Source organism: Acanthaster planci, linkage group LG01, assembly GCF_054643075.1.
Source record: "Acanthaster planci isolate LZ-2023a linkage group LG01, COTS_SCS, whole genome shotgun sequence".
NCBI classification, from domain to species: Eukaryota; Metazoa; Echinodermata; class Asteroidea; order Valvatida; family Acanthasteridae; genus Acanthaster; species Acanthaster planci.
Genome location: NC_141777.1, coordinates 9416034 through 9437285, shown reverse-complemented (window position 1 = coordinate 9437285; position 21252 = coordinate 9416034). Strand labels below are relative to the sequence as shown.

The 21252-nt window shown below is 42.7% G+C and overlaps 1 protein-coding gene across 1 annotated transcript in view; it reads left to right on the top strand.

The window, feature by feature from the left end:
- Positions 1-21252, top strand: part of LOC110983966 (autophagy-related protein 2 homolog B-like) — a 56013-nt gene that overhangs the window by 6487 nt on the left and 28274 nt on the right. Inside the window, exons 2-10 of the mRNA XM_022243713.2 lie at positions 5137-5314; positions 6879-7076; positions 14369-14471; positions 15817-16249; positions 16720-16816; positions 17947-18159; positions 18802-18930; positions 19945-20061; positions 20641-20941. Of these exons, the coding sequence (XP_022099405.2) occupies positions 5137-5314; positions 6879-7076; positions 14369-14471; positions 15817-16249; positions 16720-16816; positions 17947-18159; positions 18802-18930; positions 19945-20061; positions 20641-20941 (1769 nt within the window). The remainder of the gene's footprint in view (positions 1-5136; positions 5315-6878; positions 7077-14368; positions 14472-15816; positions 16250-16719; positions 16817-17946; positions 18160-18801; positions 18931-19944; positions 20062-20640; positions 20942-21252) is intronic.

Genomic DNA, 21252 nt, shown 5'->3' with positions numbered 1-21252 from the left:
AGACTGTCAAGTCCATTTGAACAATGCTGTATTGGAATATTTTGAGCCTTGCAGTTGATGTCTCTGCCACTTCACTGTCCGCATGCAATTAGGTTTTCACTGTGTACATGTGTAACCACATTAAATCCACCGTTAAGGATCTATTTCCAGACTTGTGGTTGGCTAATTACGCAGGGTTTTCCCCACCGGCATTGCCATGGTGAGTCAGCAATACCCAGTCACATTCTTGCCGGTTTGGACCTAACGATTTCCCCACGCTCTTGTCCAAGTGCACGTAAGGCTAGAACAACCATATTTAAAGGTGTCAACTGTGATTCGTGTTCATAAATTAAACCTCAGACAGCTTACCATTCCCACTGGATGAGACTGAGAGCCCATCACGTGGGTGGTTTTTAAATGGATGGTAAAAACAAAACAAGCAACTGGTTTAAACGCTTTCTTCCTCTTGACCTTATTCCTCCGTGCGGTGTGATTATCATCATGTACATATGTACATCAGGTTTGTTGGCATGGGAATTGCACTGGTTGAAATTTTGCTCTACGCTAGCACGCACTGTGTTCTGAATCACATGATGAAGCAGAATGTGAGATGCACACCACTTTCCACTTTAGGAGATTTTAGTACTGTATGCATGAGGCTTATACCACACATGTACATGTACAGTAGATGAATGAACTGGTCCATACACTGTATGTATGGCCAAGAGGGGTGTTTATTCACAAGACATTAGGTTTAATTGAGAAACAGAATTGTTTGAAAAGTATCGGTGTTTGACTTTGTTTAGACTTTGTTACAAAAACATGTATGGATGGGAATACCAATATTAGTGAGGGGTGTGTATTCACAAGACATTAGGTTTAATTGAGAAACAGAATTGTTTGAAAAGTATCGGTGTTTGACTTTGTTTAGACTTTGTTACAAAAACATGTATGGATGGGAATACCAATATTAGTGAGATTGACTGGTTTTCAATTAGTGCACGTACATGTAGGTTTAAAGCCACTTTGGGGCCTGGTGACAAAAATGAACCTTGCCTCTGAGTCAATCCATTATTGTTGCCCCAAAAACTCCTATCTGGTTTAGTGCATCCCTGGTCCACGGAGCTAATAGTGCATCCCTAGTCCACGGAGCTAATGAGTATTCAGTTTATTTACTTCTTTGTGGCATCATCATCATGGACCTGTGTTATTACTTGCTGCTGTTGACCTTTCTCTGTCGTGGGTCGGTGCCTCCTTCTTACAATTTAATATGCCTGAAAGGCTTTGCCTTAAAACTTGCGTTTCTTCTCTCTAGTGCTGAAATTTGGCTGAAGTCCAGGAAAGCCATGAATATTCAATGACACCATTCCAGGGTTTAGCTCAGCCCAAGGTTGGCAGACCCCTGTGAAAAATTGATCCTGTTTAACCCTCACCCAAGGAGGAACGGTCTGGGCATCTTGAAAGGTTGCCGCTGGTCAATATTTGGATTGATCGATTCAACGAAGAGCTGTGAACTTGCAAAGACGTGGTGTTTCGTGACTCTAATTAATAAGAACCCAAGGCCTCGGGGGTTGTGGTTGGTTGTCAGAAAATGAGCATATCAGAAGAATTCTGCAAAATGTGTACACAAAGTAGTAGCTCACAGTATGTATCTGCACAGGATTGTGAAATGTCGACAACTATAACAAAAATCTTTTGAATCACGAGGGAAATTTCCTGGAGCTTTGAAGTACAGAAATGTGCCGACCGAGGAGGTTTGCTGAGCAGAAAATAAATATCAACTGTCCCAAACAGCCAAAATATTGAGCAGTTTGTACACGTATTTTCCCATGACTGGTCCTCAGCAAGGGCAGATGAGGGAGGGATAACAAGGCCATGTCCCCTCCCCCCATTTTGTTTTAATGAAAAGTAATGAAAAAAAGGCAATTTTTAAAGTTTAATTTCATGCCTAATCCTTCAAAAAAACATGTCAAAACATGTCTAATTGATGTTTGACCCCTCAAAGGCTACAAAAGGTTGCATGGAAAAAATTCCAAAGTTTTCAGCCCCACCCATAAAACAAGTTTACTCCCCCCCCCCAAAAAAATGGGTTCTGGATCCGTCCTTGGTCCTCAAGAGGTTTTGGGGAATTTTGGGGCTTGACTTTTCAAAAGTTGGTGCGCAGTTGTTCTGCTGCTGCATGAAATTTGAACCCTTTTTTAGTCAGTCTTTCTGCTTTTATAGTATATGGGGGGAGGGTACGTGTATACAGGTACATGTACTGTACATGTCTGCCTTAATCTGTGCAGGTAGTGCCATGATTAATTGTCGTCACGTGCCCCTCCAAAAGAGTTCTTGGAGAACAGGCTTGATTCAAAAACATGTTTATAAGTTGCAATGAAACAAAAAATGCCAGCCCCCCGTTGAATTTGTAATTTATTACACAACTGGGGAAAAATGCCTTTTGAAAGGGGGAGCCTTGAGGGGGACCTCAGTGCCTGGATGATTGGGGGGGAAAGAGAGATAAATCCCTCATCATTGCCGAGCTGCGACCTTGCCCTGCATCCACGTTGGTGTCCCTGCCCTGGCTGTGTTGTCACAAGCTAGCCGTTGCCTCCGCGATCTGGGCCAGGGACGATGCGGTTCATCGCTGGTCTGGAGAGGAAGCGAGTTTGTAGGGGAAGGGGGGGGGGACAGAGTGTATGGGTAGGGGAAATTGATGAAAGTTCAAGTTTGCAAATGAGAAGGGATCGATGGAAACAGTTGCCGGATTGTACAGAAGTCACTGACCTAATTGCACACCTGTGGAGGTAGCCCCAAAGTTCTCACCATTGTGCGTGTAGTTCACTAGTTGGCTCGTTTGCGTGTGTAGTGTTTCTTTTTTTAGCTGTTCAGTGGATCGTGAATATGTCAAAGCCTCCGTACGTGGAGAAAAAACTGGAACATGTGTTTATAAATTGGGTCTAGGTCTGGGAGAAAAGTACAAGTCACACGTAGCGTAAAACGTGTGAAAAATGCTGTCTGCAAGATTTGGTGTCATTCATATAGGGAGTCAAAAGTCTTTAACCGCAAAAAGGTTGGGACTCAGTATGGTGCCATTTGCCAGTACAAAAGAAAGTTACGGTGTGGACACTTTGAATACATGTAGTTTGGTTGCATTGGCTGGTTGATATACAGTAGTGCCATGAGCCTACTGGTGCACATGCAGAGTATAATAAATAATCATTATTGTTGATACTACATGTGTAGGTATTATTGGCCAAGTACCAGTCTTTGCTGGTGTTGACAAACAAAATGTTGGAATGATGGGTATTTAAAACGGGTTTTTAGTTGAAAAATTACAAGTACATATGATTTACAAACCAAATTTAATGACTGTGTGCCATTTCATTAATTAATAATTCTGTTTTAAGGAGACTTTTTACTCGGCCAATAGGTACAGGTAGTGTCAGTTTTAACTCGTGCTTCAGTCAAATGTGAACCTGATGTAATAGTTCACATCAGAAAATACTTTTATGGCACACACGAAGTTAGTTTTCTTCTGTTCAGAAGTGGACAGAACAAGGATATTTCTTCACTTGTTTAAAGTGACGTCTTGTGGGTGACAGTATCACTTGGGCACTCAGAGTTGATGCAAAAAGCACACTGAACATGATGACAGAAATATGTGAGGTGTTCTTTTTGCCAAGTGTGTACAAGTCCGCACATGCACACTGCGTGCCACTCAAAGGGTGCATCGTTGCTGTGTGCAAATGCATCATCTCCCATTCGTCTTTGGGACCCACTCCTCTGGCTGTTTATCATTCAAAGTGGCATCGTGTCATTGATCTCATTCACAGGGAGGCCATTTTTGATCGTGTTTCCAGAATCTTTCTTATACACTGTAATCTGTTAAATGGGGGTGGTGCCAGACTATTTTGGGTTCCATGCCTGGTTTAAAATATTTTGATATACCAGTAATTAATCACAAATCGTATATTATTCATTAGCATAAATGATATTAATCTGTTATGAAATTGTATAAATTCCTTTCATTTTTCTTCTCGGGTTCCCAAAATAAAAAAGTTATCTTGCTTTCAATTGTATGTGGTCAACTTGTGACTAAGGCTAATGTGCCCCTCATTAACAACTGGCCTAACTTGTGACATACCCAGTGAGCGGAGGCAAACCCAGTGCAAGAGCACACCTTGTACATGTTTTGCCCAGGGTATTCTGTCATCCACTTGTCCCACCAAGGACCGGGACTTCTTGGCCTTTGTGTCACCCAGAATGCAGCCGTGGATTTTTAAGGATGGCTTTGATTGGCCGTGGTTGTCAGACACAGGAATCAACAATCTCAAGTGGAGATGGCCATGGTGCCTTTTCATGACAGTGGGAGGAGGGGGATTGATGTGTTATTTAACCACTAGGGTCACACGGTTTAAACCCTAGGAAGGTCTTGAGTCAGGCCTCAAAATAGTGAAAGGGCTCTGCATGTAAACGTGTCATTGTGGCCCGAGGAAAAGCAATCTGAGCTTTTTTCCTTGAAATAGGTTCTGTTTTGTTGGCAACGCTTGCTTCATACTTAAAGCTTGTGGCTCAGTGTTGCACCTTGCATCTTGGTGACTTGTTTTTTTTTTTTCTGGGATTATATTGGTGATGTGTGTTATGCAATGGGACAAAGTGAGCCTTAATTTGTTGGCAAGATCTTTGCTATAAAGGAACGCGATGTATGTAATTTTAGTCCCCTCTCAGTCAGTTGCCGGCAGTGTATCTAACCCTCTCACCCCACCAATTCAGCTACTGTTTCAGGCATTTTGTGTTTACTGTTCAAGAGTGTCAATAGATAGGCCACTTTATCCATAAAAGTGTAAAAGAAAAGGGGTAATTATGTTTGAGTGGTCATGGAGACATTTTCAACACTTAAAATATAAAAAATAAAATCACTTGAGCTTTTCTTTTTCACTTGGATAATAATAGTTTAGAATTGCTTATTTCTCTAAGATCCCAGCTTGCATTTTCTATTTGGAGGGAAAAGGAGACTAAGGTTTCCCAGACAGCTGATATGGAAACGGAAGAAACCCAAAGAAGCAAAAGCTGCGACGTGGTTGCTGTGAGCCATCACCAGATATGTTTGGGAGTCAGAACTCTATCCTTGAATCTTCTCGGCTCTGATCTTTTTTTTTTTTTTTTTGTCAGGCCTTGAATGAGCTGCTGGAGAGCGTGGCCGCTCCTGTCGAGATGCGGGACGGCACGGTGGGCAGTATCTCGGTGGAGATTCCCTGGTCAGCTCTCCTGACAGCCAACAGCAAGGTGGAGATCAAGGGACTTAAGCTGACCTTCCAGCCCAAGTACCGGCTCAACACTGAGGCCAGCGGTAAATCCAAACCTCTGTACAGGCCAATATAATGTACTCTGTGTTCCCCCCAAATGGTACATGAGCAAATATTGTCCACCTTCAACATAAAGTGTCAACTGGCAGCATTTTTAAGGGGATAAATATGTGCTTGGCCGTTCTTCAACACACGTTTAAGACTGGCTCGGGAGAATGGATGCAATCACTGTTCTAGTCAGCATTTTAGTCAGAGTGCCAAAAGAAGTCAATATATGATGGATTTCCAGCAATTTTCTTCAAGGGTTTTACTTTAATTTTCCCAAATACTCCCGTCCATTTTCTGGAATATTCCTGGTGCAAATTGTCCAATTGGCGCGATTGGCGAGCCATGTGCACCCAGACTCTTGACCAATCAGAACCAAACTGTCCCGTATCCTGGTGCCAGTGCGTGATTTACACAGTGGGCATTATCCCTTCCCAGCGGGCATTATCAAATGTTTATACATGGTCATGTTGCGCGTTGTTAGGGAGACTGTCTGAAGAACATGTATTTATGAATTATTCATAACTCACATGGTTTTAAAGAGAACACCCACTCAGCTGGACGAGGCTTTGTACTTCATCTTGTTTGCTTTTGGCAATTCAAAGATAGTAAACGCAAGCAATTGCATTTGAGTGTACATGTATGTCACCTTTTGGTTGTATCTCTAGACATAAATGAAAAAGTGCAAAACTAACAGCACTACACACTGGAACGTGTTCAGGAACTGTTTTTAAAGTGGCACCAACTCACTTGTGAGTGGTCATGTTTACTGATAAAAGAAAACATCAAGTTTGTCCTCTTTAAAACCGTGTAAGTTTTAAAAAAATGCGACCAGCGGACATTTTACATTAAAAATAGACATTCACTTGTAGCATTCTTGTGAGGGGGGTACACTGTATCCCCAGATTTGATAAGTGCCCCACTCAACAAAATGAGTTGGAGGTTGCCCGAGCCACTTTTGAGTTCAGGGCCCTTGTGCAGTGTGAATCAGTAGGAACCCTCAACATTGTCATCAAAACAGTGATACATCAAAACAGAGAACCCAGTCTGCTTGCTCTAAGGTAACCATGTACATGTAATGTTCTGAAACCAGTGTTACAAAACCAGACACAAGACCGTGGACAAGACCGTGCACAAGACCATGCACAAGACCAGTCACAAGTAACAGTGTGGACAATGACAAAGGAATGCTTTTGTTGCAGTTCATTTGAATAGCTTGTGGCTTGAATTCAGACTGGTGGTCTTGTGTTGGTCTTGTGCTGGTCTTGTGTGGTCTCGTGGAGGTCTTAAGTGGTCTTGACTACAACACTGTCTGAAACTAAGATTACAAAATTACAAAAAAAAACAAGATTACCTCACAACTTAGAGACTCATTTTTATTGGATTCATTCACTGATGATGAATTTCACACTGCACATATTGGAGGCCTTTGCACTCGAGCATGATCAGCACCAATGGCTGCCTCCAAAACCCAGTCAAGATACCTTTTTTTAGTGGCCCAAGTTCATGGTTTTTGTTAAGGGTAATTTCTATTCAAGCTCTCTCGTGAATTGTACCCCAAAGGGAGTGCCACCAGCAGCATGATGGACTCCATGTGGACCAGCATGAGCATGACCAGCTCTATGCAGCTGGCCCAGGAATGCCTCAAGCGGGACAGCTCCGAGACCGACCCCGATCTGGCCTCTCCCTCCTCTTCCTCGTCTTCTTCCTCTTCCCAGCCATTTGAAGGACCCGAGCTCCTGGCCCAGATGATCGAATCAGGTAAAGATTGGGAGAGGGGATAACAGGTTAGGGGTGGGGTGGGAGGTCCGGGGAATTGGCAGCTGGGGATTGTGATGCATGTATGTGTTTGCCTGCCCGGTAAGAAACAGTTTGGCTCACCTTGTAGAATGGGGGGGGGGGAAGATTGTAATGTTGCGCTCTCCCATTAGCCTGCACCCAATATTTGTCTCTGTCAGGAACACCAGGTTTGTCACGAAGTTCATCACAGGCCCTTTACAAGTCCTAGTTGTAGGTCCTTTCACGAGACCAGTCATTCAACTGTACGTAATCCAGACTGGATGATTTGTGATGGACCTGTGATGGACTTGGCGGGGGCTTGTGGTGGACTTCACTGCAACACTGTAAAAAGCAAAGGCATAATCCTGTGGTTATGGAATATCACTGCATGTGGCAGGTGTGGTGATTTGATGGTGAATCATCCCTTGGCACACAGTGGCTGGTTCTAAGTGTCTGGACAGTGGCCATTTGATGGTAAATCATCCCTTGGCTCACAGTGGCTGGGTCTAATCTCGTTCACTTTCAGTGACCAAATTTTATCAAGATGAATCAAATTGTTGGGGAAGGAAATATTCAAAACGTGACAGGTGACGTTTGTCCTCTTGCCTTCTTCTGTAACATTTCTTCAAGACAATTTGCAATGGAAAATTACTGTGTTCCCTTTGCAGAATAAACTTAAACACGGGGTCCAGCAAACTGAGTCTTCAGGTTATATTTTGGTAGATTAGGGAGAGCAAACTGTGTGCTTTGCTTTTGACATATCACTCAGTGTGGCATCCCGAAGCTGGCCTCGATGGCACTAGCGTGCCAGGCAAACTTACTTATTTTTTTCTAGGCCGCAAGACTTGTCACTAGCCCACTGGAATATTTGAGCAATACTAATTTGGCTTTTATCAATTCCATTATTTTCACTTGTTACGTTGGAATGAATGCTATCAGTTTTAAAACTTAAAAGTGGAGGATTCAAAACTTACTCTCAATAATGAACAACATTTACAATCAAAATTCAAAACATTTTGTTACTCTTGTTTTATTCACCAATAAGACAAGTGACAGTTTCAAACAGGTAAGTGTCACTTTACCAGCCCACCGGGCAGGTTAAAGAATGCATTTCTCTAGCCCGCAACATATTTTTTTTCTAGAATTTGCAGGCCAGTCTAGTTCTGAGCTCAAGGCCAGCTTAGGAGGGTAGGTGTTTTGTGGGTGAAAAGGGTTGAGGGTCTTCGTTTATGTACATTGTACAAGATTCTGTTAAAGGCCCTAACCCAAAAGTGGCTTTGACGACTTCCGACCTATTTTGTTAGATTGGGTCACAAGGTAGCTTGTCATTCATGCACCAGTAGACTCAGGAGAGAAGCTTCATTTTGAAACAGTATTAGGACAAGTAGGCTGCACAGAGCTTGGAGTGGTTTAGTATGGAGCCAGTATCCATCTGCCCATTGGACAGGTGCCCGCATTTCGTTAACCCAACCACCTGTTTCCTTTCAGCCCTTCATTTCAATACCCCTTTTGATAAGAAAAATCTGACTAGATAGGCTGTTATCTCATGCACACAGTCCAATGCACTTTGCCTGGGTACAAGCTCTTGTCTCCAGATCTTTTATGGAGAATCCTTGTCCTAATTGTAATAAAATTCGGTGATAAAGCAGCAATACTTTTATGGACTCATCAATCATTTCTTCACGGGACTATAAAAAAATTGTCACGGGTGAAAAGGTTATCTTTGATGGAGCGTGCTGGCCAGCGAATTCATTTATTGAACTAACTGCGGCATTGTTGGGATTATGACAGAACGTGCCACGTTCAGGGTCTTCCTCTTACAGCCGAGCTGTCTCGTCTTTCTGTGATATCCAGCGAACTTCATGCATTCCGGACAATCAAAACCCTGCATTGTTTGGAGCCTTGAGATGATTAAAGCCCCAAAAGAGTGCAGTCGGTGGCAGTGTTCATGGCCCGTAGCTGTCAGACCGTGACGGGACCTGTTAGGTGCGGAAGGATCTAGAGATTTGGGGGAACACTCTTGACAATGAGGCCAGTGTGGGAAATTCATGAGAAACAAAACAGTCAAGGCTAGGGGGAGGCCCGGTCAGATATTTTGCTTGCGTAGGTCACAGATGGATTTTCGTATTCCTGGAGCTGGCATTTCCTTGTGTCGTGGCAAAAATTGTGGCAGTAGCAATCATGGTCAAGAGATTAGATGGAGGTTGGGTACTAGACCAAACATCATCATAGAGGTTAGCAAGAAAAAACTGAAGGTGTTTAATGGCTTGACTATTGAGTGAATGGATAAACAGTCGCCATAGGTTGCTATTTACTTGCACCTTTGTTGCAGGTAGGGCTGAGTCGATTTGAATAATTGACTATTTGAATATTCAACCTTCATTTCGATCGAAAATCCGAATATTCGGCTGCATTGACCGACAGATTGTTGATGAGCAAACCATATACAAAATCAGTTGCAATAACACACACAATTGTACATTATGATCAATGTAATAGCTTCTCACATCTAGGAGTCTCTCCAGCCATGATTTTGCAAAATTGAAGAGATGAACGAGACTTGTTGCCCTGTTGAAGATTTCTATTCCTTTCAAATTGTTTAATGAATAATTTACTTTTTAAATTGTTGCAAGATTTCTGACGCTTTTCGTTTGAATCTGCTTGAAGCCTCCATAGTTTAATTTTTCTCATTTAAAATAAAAGATAAATGTCCCCTTCCTTTTCATGAATTTTGCTTTCGAATATTCAAATTTGAAAAATAATATTCAAATATTATAATATTCGATAGAACATTTGGTTATTCCGACATTGGGCACAGCCCTAGTTGCAGGTAGCAGTTGATAAAATGTGTTGTTTTGGTGTAAAGTGTGACGTGGAGGAAGGGACAGAAGAAACGAAGATATAAATGAGACTGAAGGATGCCTGACAAATCAAATGAAATGATAACTGCAAGTAAACGGTAGCTGGATTAGAACAAAACAAGAAACAAGGAAGCAGCTCTCTAGTCACGTGGTTAGAGAGGAGGATAACTTGTCTACATATCTCTACTGGAGTGTGACCATGCACTTGTTTCATAATTGAAGTGTAGATGGTCTGTGATGGAGCAGGGATGTGGGGACAGATTTTTGTCTTCACAACTCCAGTCCCAACTTTTCTCACTGAGAAGTTGTCTCCCTGGGTGCAGTGAAGACCAACCCACCGGCATGTCGAATCCAAGTGATGGACTGGCTAGAGTAAAATGTGACAAATGATGGGGGTTAATGGCTGGGATTTTTTTAAAGGGGGGGAAGTTGACGGGTTCAAGAAGATTGCGGTTTGGATCCTTCCTGCTTGGGGATTGAAAGGGTGATTTGATGGGAAGTTTGTGGTTGGTGTTTGTGGTTTGTGGTTGACTGTTAACAAGACCCTGGCCTCGGTGATACCGCACACATATGGGGGGGTGGGGCAAGGGAAGAGGAGACCAAATTTGGATGGACGGAGGGCACAGACAAAGGGGAGTGTGCCCGGTCTGCGTTGTCTCACCATTCTCTGGCTAGTGCCGACCATAGTGGAAGCCATGCACCAACCCAACCCATCTCTGGGTATAAAGAATGAGGGGTCGCGACCTCCCATTAGACACAGAGGAACTCACTGCAGGCGGTCGTGATCTGTCAGAACGGTGCAGGGTGTTTTGTGGGATGGTGTCTGGGTATTGATGTGGGTTAAAGTGATGGACATGATGGCACATTTCACATCTGTGCTCTGCACATACGATTTGTGGTGTACTTAAGCCCATACAAGAATTGATGGCAATCTGAAGGCACCTTGTGGTCAGGGTGTGATAGTGATTGGGGTTCAGAGCAAGGCGTATGGTTGTTCTTCAAAATGTTAAGAGCAGACTAGCTCCTTTTGTGGCTCAAGAAAACTCTGTTCTGCTCCGTTCTTGATAATTTTCATGTCCGTTAAGCATGTGTTAGTCAAACTGTGTGGGAATTCAAATCCCCCAACTTTCCTCAGACAAAAACGAGGATTTGTAATACTGGGGTGTGTTTGTGTTTTCTATTATCAAAGCCTTTCAGAACCATGATTTCATATTTTTGGTAAGATTGAAATACCCTTGGCATTTAGTCCTGGGCTTTGGCAGGATTAAAAAGTTTCAACAGCTGCTCACGTTTTTGACATTAACCTTGTCTCATTCTTTCACTGATTTGAAATGCCTTTGTTGCATTAGATTTTTTTTTATTTTCTGTAGTGTTGGCATAGGATGAAACTTTTCTGACTGGCACAATGGATGAGTCAAAAACTATATTTTTTTTGTGATTAATTCCAAGGTTGTTCTAAAAGCTTACCCCCAGGGAAAACCCCTGGAGCTTTTTCTCTTTTTTGTCTCCTCTCTCTGCCTTTTCTCTTTCTTTCTCCCTTTTTTTCTTTTGGCCACACTCCAAAGAGAAGAATTTCAAGGTCCAGACACTTTCTGTTGGCTGTGTTTATCAACATAACCCCCCAGCACGGGACCAGAAAATGCAAGTGGCAGAATGCAGCCAGCCAACCATGAGATTCCAAGCTCAGTTCATGGCCTTTCAATCAAGTGCAGTGTCACAGTTCTGCCAAGGATTGCTTTGAGTTTTAAAAGGCATCCAGAGGGGAAATAAAAGATAGAAGAGAAAAAAGATTGCATTGATTTTTTTTCTCACCGTGTCACGTTCTCATAGAGAAACGTGACAATTACATGTTTAAATTTGACACGAGTGACTAGATTTTTAAAGCAGCCTAATTTAGCGCACCGCGGGTGGAGGTGGTTTTTTTTTTTCCTTCCTCTTTTGGCTGTTAGAGCTTCAACTAAACTTTGCTGTTCTCAGTGGTTTCCACATCACATCAATTAGATTTGCGTCAGTGACACTGACGGCGGGCTTGTGACGGTTCACAAGCCTCCAGCTATGCCCCAAATGGGGTGGGTGTTAGGGTTAGGGACGTGTCGTTAAGTTGCTGAAAATATTTTGATGTGTGATTGGCCTTGGAGTCAAGGCACTTGGCCCAGTTTCGAAAATCGCACCCTCACAGCCTCCATACATGTACATGCATATAAACTAGTACACAATGTGTGTGTTGAATACATATACACATATCTCAGGACTTACAGCACATGGGCAAATCTTAATGGATGTAAAGTGTCAAGTTCAAGGGATAAAAACTGTTTAGTGAGATGTCTAATTATATTGCTTAGCAAATTAAGCTCAACTTGTGCGGTTTGTTCTCAGGGTCCAATTGATTTGAATAGACTGTATTCACTGGGAAGCCATTTTTAAAATCTTGTTTCCTGAATCTATCGTGTTCAATGTAATCTGTTAAATGGGGTGGTGCCAGACTATTCTGGGTTCCAAACCTCACTTTCATATATTTTTAAATGTGGCTTAAACGATTGTGATTTATCTCAAATTTTTAATTATTCTAAAAAAGGGCATGAATTTGAATAACTATTTTATTTGAAAAATTGCTCATCATGAGGATTTTTGATTTTTGTTGATAAAAAAATCAGATTTGTTTGATTTAAATTGGATTTTTTAATTTTTATAAAAATGTGATACAAGTTGGCTCAAAGGTCTACTCAAAAGCAAGCAAATTAGCTGCATGTATAATAATTTTCTTTTACTTATTTGTTTTGTGACAAAATGAAACAAATTTGGGTTTAAATTAAGAAATTTAAATCAAGTAATTTGATTAAATTCAGAAACCACCATGTCTTAGCCTTGGTGAAATGCATGCGGTATAACACCTACATGTACCAGTACATGTCCCCGCAGAGAAGACTCTTCCTTCACAGACAAGTACATACATACATGCAAATATACTATGCATAAGTTTTAAACCAACCTCCAAGTTTTGACAAAAGTAGAGTTCACAAGAATGTGTTAATAGGGTATTTATACATGCATCAAATGACTCATGAGTGAGAAACATGCCGTGAACAACAGGTGTATACATTTATTTTGCATGCTACATGTACATGTGCACATGTAGGTACAGAATGCTGGTATTTTACCTTGCTCTATGTGCAAAAAGCAGTCTCATTTTGTTAGTGATCCTGCTCCACAGAGCAATGACTTAAGCTTGAATAAACATCACTTTATTAATGGCATGAATTTAGTGGTTTTAGTTGTAACACTATTTGACTAACGTTGTATACATACGTTGTACTTGAAGAGATGTAAATGGTTGATGTACACTGATTTTTTACCATGTTAAATTAACCATGGAGGAAAGACACAGAAGGAGTTTGAACTTCCCTGGCTATAACATCTGGCCAATTACCGCTTTCTGGAATGTCCGGTACGTCCATGGCTAGAGCGTAGTGAATGCTTGCTATGCACCACCTGTTTCACAACCATAAGCCCCCTTTGGTACCCCATGATCATCGCTGCAATTTTTCACTGGTAATCTGCATACTTAAAACGTTGTGCACTGCAGTATAGGAATTTGATTATTCATGCCATCGATGGTGCTTGGTATGATCTGGAAACAATATCAAATTTAACGCTTGTGCAGTTGCTTGTATTAGGCTCTGTGCCTTTAGGTTTCATGTGAAGTCAACACCCTTATCAAATGCTTTTTCTGGAGTTATTTTGGGAATGAATAGCCAAGTTGTTTAAAAGATATTGTGTTTTATTTGATTCATTTTTATTCCGGCATATGTACAAAAAAGGTATTTCATGAGATATCTTGAGCATTCCTTGTCATGAAATAGCGCATTTTGTTTGTTATGAACTTAACTGTCGAATAGTGGTCAACACGTTGCTGGCCAGTCTTAGCCAAATTCGTACAACGAATTTGAAAACTGATGTTTTGGAGAGACAAAATAAAGTTACAAACATTGCGTGGATAATGGAACAGTGTACCAAAGTAAAAAGTCTATCCATGATGGCAAAAGTAGATCTAATGTTGTTAGAGACTTTTCGTTCTCTGTTTCGTGGTCATGGCAATACGTTGTAGTTAATTGCAAACAAAACATGCAAAATATTGCTAGGGTATTACTGGCTAAGCTGCAGGCAGTAATCAGACATTTTTGGAATGTTTACTATTTTTTGTCTGACCAAGCAGCAATGCTCATTGAGCACTTTGAAATCGACACATTTTTGCCTTTTTACCCCCAAAATTAAATATGTTGATTTCAATCAGTGATTAAAAAAAATCATTTTATTTAAATCGCGATTTAAATTGGTGATTTAAATCAGACAACCCTGCTCATCATAAATTTGCTTTTTTTTCCTTCAATTATGGTTTTGTTTTTTTTGTTTCAGTGCTGACCCGTGTGGAGATGACTCTGATTGACACCATCATCAGGCTTGAGCATGTGCCCCAGGGATGCCAGTCGGGAATTGCACTGGAACTCCACATAGAGAGGTCGGAAATTCATACTTAGTTGCATCATTACGAAAAACTGTTATTGGGAAAGAGGGACATAACAGCCATGGTGTTAATGGTGTGTCTTGGCATTAGTTGTGATAAATTAGTGGTAAATTTTCCATGCGGTTTGTAATGGCTGCTGATAAGAACTTCCGGCTATGTCCCAATCAGTTGGTTGCGGCTGGAAATAACATGCATGCTTATGGAAGCCACTGGCCCAGTGGCTGCAGCCACTTCCCATAGATGCTGTGTTACTTGCAGCCGTAGCCAGTTGATTCAGACATACATCGTAGCCTCATCCCTTACTTCCATGGCTGTACTGTGCAGTTTGGGCACGCTCAGTAGCTGGCACTGCTTGGCCTACATATGAGAATCAACAGTGAAGTGTGTAATGCGTGCATGCACTGGCTCAGGCTTATTTGACCAGGGGTATGCATGACCAATTTTCGTTTCGATGCGCACAAGCTTGTGGGTTCTGGATGGATGGCAATCATGTGTTAGTCAAAGAGGTCTCTTTGCCGTTATTGAGGGGATGCTCTGGCAATCTGCCAAAGCATCATAACTGTGGTATATGTATTTGCCTTGGCAATGCTTCTTGTTTAATGTTTCCTTTTAAAATCCTTTGAACAACACTTATCCATACATTTACAGCTAATACATTCATATTACTGCCGAGATGTTGTGCTTTAAAAGAACAGGCCAAAAAATTGGAAACAAATTTGTGACAAAATCTCAGGAAGTTAGCAAAAGATTGTCGGGGTTTTTCTTGGGCCTGTAAAGCAGGGAATAGGGCATTTTGGGCATGGAGTGCACTTTTTGGCCTTTTGGTACAGCAAGCTGCTCACGATATGGTAACTGCCCCAAAGCTTCTTTGATTGTCCGATTCACCTGACAGAAATTTCACCGACTAAATATTGTGGAAAGCGGCTGAGGGCTTGCAGAGTTCAGGGGCAGTCGGTTACAGATTGAAACCCACCTTCCGCCTCTGGAAAAAAATGAGAAGTACATGTAGCTAAATGTATAAATTGCCACTTGCTGCTCAACTACTGTTTGTGTTGCCTTTTTGTACTCGGAGGTCAGAGGCAGGCAGGTACAGTTCGACGGCACCTGCTGCTGCAAATGACTGAAGAAAAGCTTGAAAAATCAGTACTATTTTTTACAGCTCCTTTGAAGTGACTGTACGGTAAGAGTAACTTCAGGATCAGTACTGGTAGCTTCAGAGTTTTGACAATTTAACATTTTTGTCCAGGGATTTTAATCGGTCAGCTGCTGGCCACATTGATAGGATGTATGGTCCTTTAGCACTAAGCATGCCATTGATTGTTTTGATTCATGTGGTTAGGTTACGATTCTTTGATGAGGGGGCACACTCTGGCCCTCAGGACCAGGGCAGTAGTGTGGACGCCTCCCGGGTGCCCCACTTCCAGCCAGCAGCCGTCGCCCACAAGAACTTCCAGATGATGGGAGTAACGGTACACTGTGAGGAGTTTCCCGAGGACCAGCGGCACGCGGTGGTCAGGGCGCCCTCTGTGGACGTGCATCGGCGCGACCCGCCAGATGCGTTCCCCTCGCTGGCCCACTCGCCAGAGATGCCGCCCCAGCACACCCAGATTGACCAGGGTGGGGATGGGGCCGGAGAGGACTTGAGGGTGGGGGGAGGCAGCGGGAGAGGAGGAGGCTTGGAGCTCCTGGGGAGTTGCATCGTGGGAGAATGCGCTGGCAAACAGGAGGTCAAGGTCAGGGTCAAACAACACGAGCACATCGCTGGACCCAAGGTGGGTAATCAAGAACTAGTCAATGTTCAGATGTCCCAGGCTGCATTTGTCACTCATGTTAACTATCGTGTCGAGTATACTATCGTGCACACAAACAGACCGCAGTTAAGTAAGAACGCACGCTCTCTCAAGTAGAATGGTAGTGTACTCTAGTATCACGTAATTATTTTACAATTAATAGATAATGTGTTTTCCCCTTGGGTGATGTGATCTGAGAGTAAAAAGCACACAAGTATTGAGAGTAACATGGGCAAATGCAGCCTAAGGGTCTACAGAATGTGACAGTCAGGTGTATTGTGTGCGCTTTGATGAGCAAGCCGTCTTGTAAGTCTTGAGAACAGTCTCAATTGCGGACCTCAAGATCTGGATCTTGGTTTCAGACTGTTACGTCTCAACTACAACATGAAGGCCCGGACTGCTGTGCTACAGTTAATGTTACCAAGGAGTCCAATCTTGTTCTTATCTTTCAGGCTGAGGTGGAGACTTACCTTGGCTCCATCAATCTCTTCCTGTCACCCAGGCAAGTCCATCTGCTGCTGGAGCTCTTCAGTGGCTTTCTGTCACCCGGTGAGTCATTGGCTAAGGCTGCTTCTCATATATGAGTGTGTTACTCTTAGCCCCAACCAGCTGATTTGAGCTCGGCCTTATCCTTCTTGGCTATCTTCAGCCCATCTTGTGTAGATTATGAGAGATGCCTTCGAACAGAGTTTGCTTTGACGTGGCTCATTGTGGCTTGGTTGAAATTTAAACCCAAAGATGAATGTTGATAAATAGATAAATAAATACCAGGCTTTGACATTAATGGCTGTCTGATTGTGCAGGACAAGTAATTTCGTCTTTCAGGCAAGTAAAAATGAAGGACAAATTGCCCCATGGACAGGTACTTTTTTCTTGAAATAAAAGTGTCTGTTTTTCGTGGCCAAGAATAGCAGTCACCAGATTCACCTTTGATTTGTTTTTTCCCCTACTGACGAAAGCTTGTAAAAAGTGGTAAAACATATACAGCTGTGTGGTGTTTTACAATGATATTTTGCATCGTTACGTACATGTACAAGCTGATGTGTATTAAGCATGCTGTACATTTAGCAGGGCACCTTTCCACACAAGGGAAAATGCATACACAAATAAACTCTAAAATACCCTTGTGTCTGGGTACCAAACCTCATTGATTATTGCACGAGCGGCGCAGTGCAGCTTTGATGGCCAGAAGCTCGAAGACTGTGTTGCATGGGGCTGTGACTTCAACATTAATGAATTTTGCCTGGTACTTGTGTGTGTACTTTTTGAATAAATGACACCAGGCAAAATTGTCAAGTGGTTAAGAAATAGCCGTTGCCCAAACTTGTATGAATAATGCATCGCAGTCCTGAGCACTCTCTGCATAGACGCAATAGTTGGGGGGTGATGTATATTCATGTTGTATTGTGGTAAAAAAGGAACTTGCTGTCCTGGGAAGCAGTGGGCAATTAAACCAAAGTTTGGGCAAGTAAAATCTTACCTTGGGCAAGGAAATTTTCAGTGCTACTCGCCCGATGGACAAATAGTTTAAAAATTTTAATGTTGAGGCCTGCTTTATATTTGTATTAAGGACATATAAGACGGAAGGTAGGTCTTTTGTTCTTTCAGTGGATGCTAATGAATCGTGTTATTATGTGCAGGCTTTAGAATTAAATATCAATACATTTCTCTATCGTCAGCAACGTCAGATGTCACCAGCACCCGCGGCAGTCAACCCAACAAGCCCATGCAGCCGGAAGACTTCCAGCGAATTGAGAGCGAGCTGCAGGAGCAGCTGAGCAGAGACCGGCTACAGCGGCAGGAGGAGAGGCTAAGGCGAGAATCCTGGGGGCTGAAGGAGGATGAGGAGGAGCAGGGATGCGGGGATATGTTTACCATGCAGTCGCTCATGGGTTAGTCTTTTCACCAGCCTCTTGCGATGATAATGTCACGTGATTTTTTTGTCTGACACATGTGACTGAGACATAGACTAAGCATTTCAGTGCTCATTTCTGTTTGAGAAAAGGCCATTTTTCATTTCTCAGCTCCTGCCTCCAGCTTCGTCTTGTGCACCAGACTAGTCTTGACATACTGTTGGGACCAAATCAGAGTGCTGCAAACTTTAGCCACACTTTGCACTACTTTGTGTCAATGTAGAAGAATGGTTGACAGTTTCAACTCTGGCACTAAATTCATGAAACAGAAGCCTGGAGCAGAGGCCACAGATGAGGCCGAGAACTGATCAACTAGAGATCCTTCAGTAATCCAACGCAAACTGTTCAGAAGCAAAGCTGTACAAACTTCAAGTGTACTCCCCAATATGATGCGTAACTGATGAGACTAGTTCCCTACCCGTCATGATTATTTCAACAATAAAATAGAAGGCATCAAAAAGCATCAGAGGGAGAGAAACAGTCCTGACATGCTCGTCAGTCTCTGACTCTGTAGCTGAAATAGTGAAGCCGTTTTCAGACAACGGGAGACCTTGCTGCTATGTTTTGATTCTTACAATCTCAACTGTGACTCTCTCTCTCATGTGCCACCTGTCCCTCTAGATGACGATGACCTGTTCTTCTCCATGACGGGCAGCCTGATGTCCATGTCCCACACTGGCACCTTGGATGACATGGAAACTTCTTTCACTAGCACTGTGAGCAGCAGCTCAACTGACACGTCCAGGACAGGTCAGCGGTCCAGAGCAGGGAAAAAATAGTTAGATCTCCAGAGAGGGACTTTTTTGGCTGGAAAATGTCCAGCAAAGATGCCCTGAAAATGCCAGCTAAGATTACAAAGTAGATCACATATCATAAATTAGCAAGATTTTTAACAAGAAATGAGAAGTAAGTACAGTAACGAACACGACGGGTGCACGCTAAATGTTCGGTACAGCGGTCGTTCGGTATAGCGAAATTAACTGCCGAACGTTTCGTTGCCATGTTGAATAGCGCCCTCTCTTGTCTAACTGAAGTGCACCCTCTTGTGATACTGTGATTTGCTGTTTTCGTGATGTTTTGCCGTTGCATTTACCTTTGAGGTTTATTTTTGTTCTTTCATGAAATCTTGAGTTACAAAATTGATATTTAATTTATCCTAAAAGTCGTGAAGCTACCGCTCAGGATCGATCTCTGCTGCATGCTGTGGTGAATCTCGGTTGATTTACAACTGCATAATGTTTGGTAGGTTTTGTGCACGAAATATTGGGAGCCAAGGACGATGTTTGGTACAGCCGAATGTTCGGTATAGCGGTGTTCGGTATAGCGACGTTCCACTGTAAACTTGAAGCTTGTAGGTATTAAGTCCAAACTCAAAACAGTAATTGAAGAGAGTAGAGTTCTTTGTTTCTGAAAAGTTTCAAGAGGGACAAAGGACAAACACTCCCCCATATGCTTCTACCATCTTTGCTAAGACATTGAATTGGCAATCTATATATGACTGCGCTAACTTCAGTTTGTGTTGGGTCTGTGACCTAGTTGGCATTTCAAGTAGTTGGGAAATGCAAAGCACCTTCATGATGTAAGAACAAATATTCAACAATTCTCTTCCATCTACCGGAAGTTCTCCACAATCGAGATGTTTCGTGATGTCATATTCACGTTGAAGAGGGCCAGGTGTGAACTGAGCAGTAAGCCTTACATTCTGAAGGTAGCTTGCCCTTCGTCAGTTTGACATGGCAACTGCATATTGTTCATCTGTTACAGGCAGTAGCCTCCCCAGAGTGGTTTACGGCAATACCATCTACAGAGGTCCCAGCCTGACATCATTTGGCACTCCAGTACCTAAAACCACCCAGCCAAAGAGATCAAGATCAAAGAAAGGTACGTCGGACCAAGAATGCCTGCTTTTATTCAAGCAGTACTTCTGACTTTTCTACCACTGTAATTCCTTGAACTTCTCGCCTGTAAATTTCATGGGGCAAGAAAGCAAATCACAAAGGTACGTACAAATCCAGTTACAATGTGGACAAGTCTCATAATCAGTGGCAAAGTTAGATTTCAAGTGTTTCATAGTCTTTGGTTCCAGTATTTTAACTCAGATAAAATGCTATGTCAGGATCAATCTCAAATTGAAATGATTGGCAAAAGTTTAGTTTGGAACTGGAGTGAATGCAAGAATAAAATTGGTTTAAGGCCTCTGCACTTTTCTCACGTTTTGTGTGTGAATGTTTTTTACGGTTCTAATTGTCAGTCACCACTGTCACCATATGGAAGATATTGATAGAACCTGACTTCTGTGTTCTAAAGTAGTTGGTTGAAGTTTCAATGACATTTCAAAGGTCTTGCAAGGGTAGAAGTTTTTTATCCTGAAGTAATGAAGTAATTAAAACGTTTAAGATTGGTTAGGCCCCAATCTGTTGGGTTTGATCAGTAACCACCCCGCTGACCCTCTTCCCCTAGGACTAAGAGAGCAACTAGACGACCCCACAGCTGAGCTGACCCGCTACAAGCTTCGCTTCAGCAGCCTGTCCCTCACCGTCCTCCACAACGACCCCGCCCGCACGCCCCTCAACAACACGAGCCCCGCGGGCGGCAGCCGGACCGCCCAGGGGGCGGACAGGGGTAGGGCGAGTGGCCAGGACGCTCTGCAGGAGAGGTCGGAGGACTTCTTCAGGGTCCTGGGCAAGCAGGGGTACGGCAAGAAGGACCAGGGAGAGTGGAAGGAGAGATTTGCCAGAGCCTGCCCGTATGACCATTTGAGGTAAGCTGGCTGTCATCATTTTCTTCGTTGAAGTTCTCATCTGGTGGCAAAAACTGAGGGTCCTGAGCTCACAAGCCCAAGAAAACTCTGGGGGAAAGAGAATGAGAAAGTTTCAGAAGTCAAGAGAACCACAGAAAATGCACGCTGTACATCGGTGAAGCAACATTGTCTACTGTGTACATGTACCTCCTTAAAGTGATGGGTACCAGATTGATCAAAATCAAGTAACACCAGGTATTTAATTTTAACCCTTTAAAGGGAAGGGTTACTTCGATCTTTTCACAGTTTTTTTTGGGGGGGAGGGGTTCCAA